This window comes from Colobus angolensis, unplaced genomic scaffold (assembly GCF_000951035.1).
Source record: "Colobus angolensis palliatus isolate OR3802 unplaced genomic scaffold, Cang.pa_1.0 Scaffold35, whole genome shotgun sequence".
In the NCBI taxonomy this organism is placed as follows: Eukaryota; Metazoa; Chordata; class Mammalia; order Primates; family Cercopithecidae; genus Colobus; species Colobus angolensis.
Genome location: NW_012116821.1, coordinates 9,306,497 through 9,310,522, shown reverse-complemented (window position 1 = coordinate 9,310,522; position 4,026 = coordinate 9,306,497). Strand labels below are relative to the sequence as shown.

Here is a 4,026-nt window from a genome sequence, read left to right as displayed (position 1 = left end):
GGGTTACATGTCACATCAAGGAGAGCTGTAATCCTTTAGGTCATGCAGAGGCAGCTTGGCAGGAAGTTTGCCATTAAGCTCTCGGCATTCCTTCAAGGCCTCTCTTTGGGTTTCACCTTCCCTCCTCCCTGAACCTCACATAGTATCTTTGCTATTTAGACAGTCAAGAATAGTAAACTTTCAGAAAATAAAACAAACCTGGAAAGACTTTCATAATTATCTTGTTTAATCTCTTTTTTTTTTTTTCCCCCACAGTTGGCTTTCAGGTCAACTTTTGAATCTCATTTTACAGATGAGAAAATTGAGGCTCAGAGGGAAGTGACTTGTGCAAGGTCATACAGCAAACCAGATGCTAACGCAGAATGAGAGGCACCCTAGGATCCTGCCTGGTGCCCTGCAGTGCCCGACCATCTGCTTAGCAAAATGTACCGTTTGCTGGAGTTTCTGCACATTCAACCAGCACACCGAACGCAAAGCATGACTCTTCTTTGTGGAAGTTAATGATTAAAACCTAGTCTGATCTAAAGCATCTTATCCATGGTTACTAATTAAGCCAGTTTCAGTGAAAGAAGGCATTTCAAACAGAAGAGTGTTCTCTTAAGCTAAATCTATAGGCCTTAAATTATAGTGGCATAAACTGTACAATTACGATATTTCGAGTACACTTAAAATATTTTATAATACAATACATTAACCTCTGTAGCTTTACATTTTCTCTTCATTGCATGCCACATGTTGGGCCCTGATAAAATTATTTTGTAACTTTTAGGGGAGGGCTTTAACTAAAATAACTTCATTTAGTGTTTGAGTGAACTAGGTAATAAAATCTGTTTGCTGTGTTCGCTGTCTCCAGATAGGGCTGTAATTACACCACATGAGGAAGAAAGGTAGCTGAGTTTCAATCTAGATCATTTATGTAAACTCAGCCTTCTTGTCAACGGTGTTCTCAAATTGCATGAGTGCAAACCTCAAAAATCATCTCCTATGAACCACACAGAGAGAGTGTCTGATTGCAGGCCTGTCAGATTGCTTATATTCTTTCTGTAATTGGATGTCTGTGGTTCAAGACCAAAATTTGACATTCTGAGGTTAAAAGAACACTCTCACCAATGAATTCTCTAGTACAAAAATTCTGTTTCTGAAACTCGTAAAAATTAAAATATTCCTTAAACCAAAGTATTACAAATGAATATATTTCACTTGAAAAAAGCTCCTTTCTCCTTAAAAAAAAAAAAAAAAATTTGGTTCTTTGAAATGTGTTTGAAAAAAAAAACTGATCTTCTAGAAAGAAAAACAGACTATTCCTAATATAACTAATTTAACATTTAATAACATTTTAATCTCCTACTTCAAATATTTGGCAACTTTTCAGCAATTTCTCCAAAAAGACATTATAAAAACCATAAAGCACAAAGTATATTCATACTACATTATAAATCCAGAGACATGGGGCCAGGTGCAGTGGCTCACACCTGCAATCCCAGCACTTTGGGAGGCCAAGGCAGGTGGATCACTTGAGGTCAGCAGTTCGAGACCAGCCTGGCCAACACAGTGAAACCCCATCTCTACTAAAAATACAAAATTAGCCAGGCGTGGTGGCAGGCGCCTGTGATTCCAGCTACTCGGGAGGCTGAGGCAGGTGAATCGCTTGAACCCAGAAAGCGGAGGCTGCAGTGAGCCAAAACTGCGCCATTGCACTCCAGCCTGGGCAACAAGAGCAAAACTCCATCTAAAAAAAAAAAAAAATCCACAGACATAATTGCAAGACAACAAATAACACAGATTTTTCTTAATCCATTGAACTACTCTCCATTATGACAAATTGGTCACTAGTTTTTGATTTGACAGTCCTCCCTGGTTGGTATTGAGAGCGTTTCTCTTGACACCTGCAGCTTCCAGCTTGCTTTGTCCTTTCTAGAAGGAAAACCACAGGCCACCGCCCTGGCGCCATCCCCGGCTCGGTCCAATCAATAAGGACTTATTTCCTGTCCATTTGCTGAGGTCACAGGAGCGAATCTCATTAATTATTTCTGTGACTGCAGCCTCAAGTGTGCTTCTGGCGTGACAAGTGAAAACTGCTTGACCTTTTTTTCTTCTAATTTTGTTTGTAGCAGTTCCAAAAAGCAAGCAGAACTCATTTAGCAATGTGATAAAAGGAAGGAAAAATGCATATGTTTTAAAAGTCATTAATGCTTCATGAAAGCTCTCCCCATCACCTCATTCCCTAGGATTTTCAGCTAACAATAGTGTCTTTTTAATTTGATGTCATGAAAATCTGGTCACAGCAAACACAATGTTTTCTAAAGCAGATCTGGCCTCCGAGGGAGGAAAGCTCTCCAGGGCCTCCAGTGCCTTGTTTCCATGGTAACGACACAGGTCAATAGCTGAAGTCACACCTTTGCCAGCTTTGATTCTTTCTCGCAACTGTTAAGAAACAAATGCACAATAAAAGTCAGTTTTAAAGGTACGCTGTAAGCACCACAATTAAATTGGGGAGGGGGGATGGAAAACAAAGAAAGGGAGAAATAGTATAGATGGAGTATTTCTGTTACGTTATTTTCTGGAAAGAGGACATAATTTCCCAATGATCTTCAGGCACTCATTCCCTAAGGCTGCTTGGTGCCTGTGCTCCAGAGCAGCACAATAGGTTCCAATCAGCCTAATTACACCTCCTCCTGACTCCCATCCCTTAATATCTTGAAATGTGCCATGCTGGGGGATGGCAGTAAGAAGGCGGAGGGCATTTACATCTCTGGCATTTTGAATTCAGCAGGCTGATATTCTTCCCTTTTTTCTTTTTTTTTGAGACGGAGTCTCGCTCTGTCGCACGGGCCAGATCTCAGCTCACTGCAAGCTCCGCCTCCTGGGTTTACGCCATTCTCCTGCCTCAGCCTCCCGAGTAGCTGGGACTACAGGCGCCCGCCACCGCGCCCGGCTAGTTTTTTTGTAATTTTTAGTAGAGACGGGGTTTCACCGTGTTAGCCAGGATGGTCTTGATCTCCTAACCTCGTGATCCACCCATCTCGGCCTCCCAAAGTGCTGGGATTACAGGCTTGAGCCACCGTGCCCGGCCCTTTTTTCTTTTTTCTAAAGAGATGGAGTCTCGCTCTGTCGGCCCAGGATGGAGTGCAGTGGTGTGATCTTGGCTCACTGCAACCTCCACCTCCCGGGTTCAAGCAATTCTCCTGCCTTAGCCTCCCAAGTAGCTGGGACTACAGGCATGCACCACCACACCCAGATCATTTTTGTATCTTTAGTAGAGATAGGGTTTTGCCATGTTGGCCAGGCTTGTCTCGAACTCCTGACCTCAAGTGATCCGCCTGCCTAGGCTGCTCAGAGGGCTGGGATTACAGGTGTGAGTCACCGCACCTGGCCAGCAGCCTGATATTCTTACGTGAGGAAGGCTTCACTACTATCTTAGTTAATAACTTTTTTTTAACACCATATGTTGACACACTAGTCCATATGAAAATTCAAGAAAGACACATAGTATTAGATCTGAATGCTATTTTTTTTTCTTTTTTTTTTTGAGGTGGAGTTGCACTCTGTTGCCAAGCTGGAGTGCAGTGGCATGATCTCGGATCACAGCAACCTTCGTCTCCCGGGTTCAAGCGACTATCCTGCCTCAGCCTCCTAAGTAGCTGGGACTACAGGTACATGCCACCACGCTCAGCTAATTTTTATATTTTTGTATTTTTGGTAGAAAAGGGGTTTCGCCATGTTGGCCAGGCTGGTCTAGATCTCTTGACCTCATGATCCCCCTGCCTCCGCCTCCCAAAGAGCTGGGATTACAGGCATGAGCCACTGTGCCTGGTCTTTTTGTTTTGTTTTGTTTGTTTTTTTTTGAGACAAAGTTTCACTCTGTTGCCCAGGCTGGAGTGCAGTGACATGATCTTGTCTCATTGCCACCTCCACCTCCCGGATTCAAGCAATTCTCCTGCCTCAGCCACCTGAGTAGCTGGGATTACAGGCGCCTGCCACCACACTTGGCTAATTTTTGTATTTTTGTAGAGACGAGGTTTTGCT

The 4,026-nt window shown here is 43.1% G+C and overlaps 1 protein-coding gene across 1 annotated transcript in view; it reads right to left on the bottom strand.

Moving 5' to 3' along the window:
- Positions 1-203: 203 nt before the first annotated feature.
- Positions 204-4,026, bottom strand: part of PDSS2 (prenyl (decaprenyl) diphosphate synthase, subunit 2) — a 329,615-nt gene continuing 325,792 nt past the window's right edge. The window contains exon 8 of the mRNA XM_011952844.1: positions 204-2,424. Within this exon, the coding sequence (XP_011808234.1) occupies positions 2,266-2,424 (159 nt within the window). The 3' untranslated portion in view covers positions 204-2,265. The remainder of the gene's footprint in view (positions 2,425-4,026) is intronic.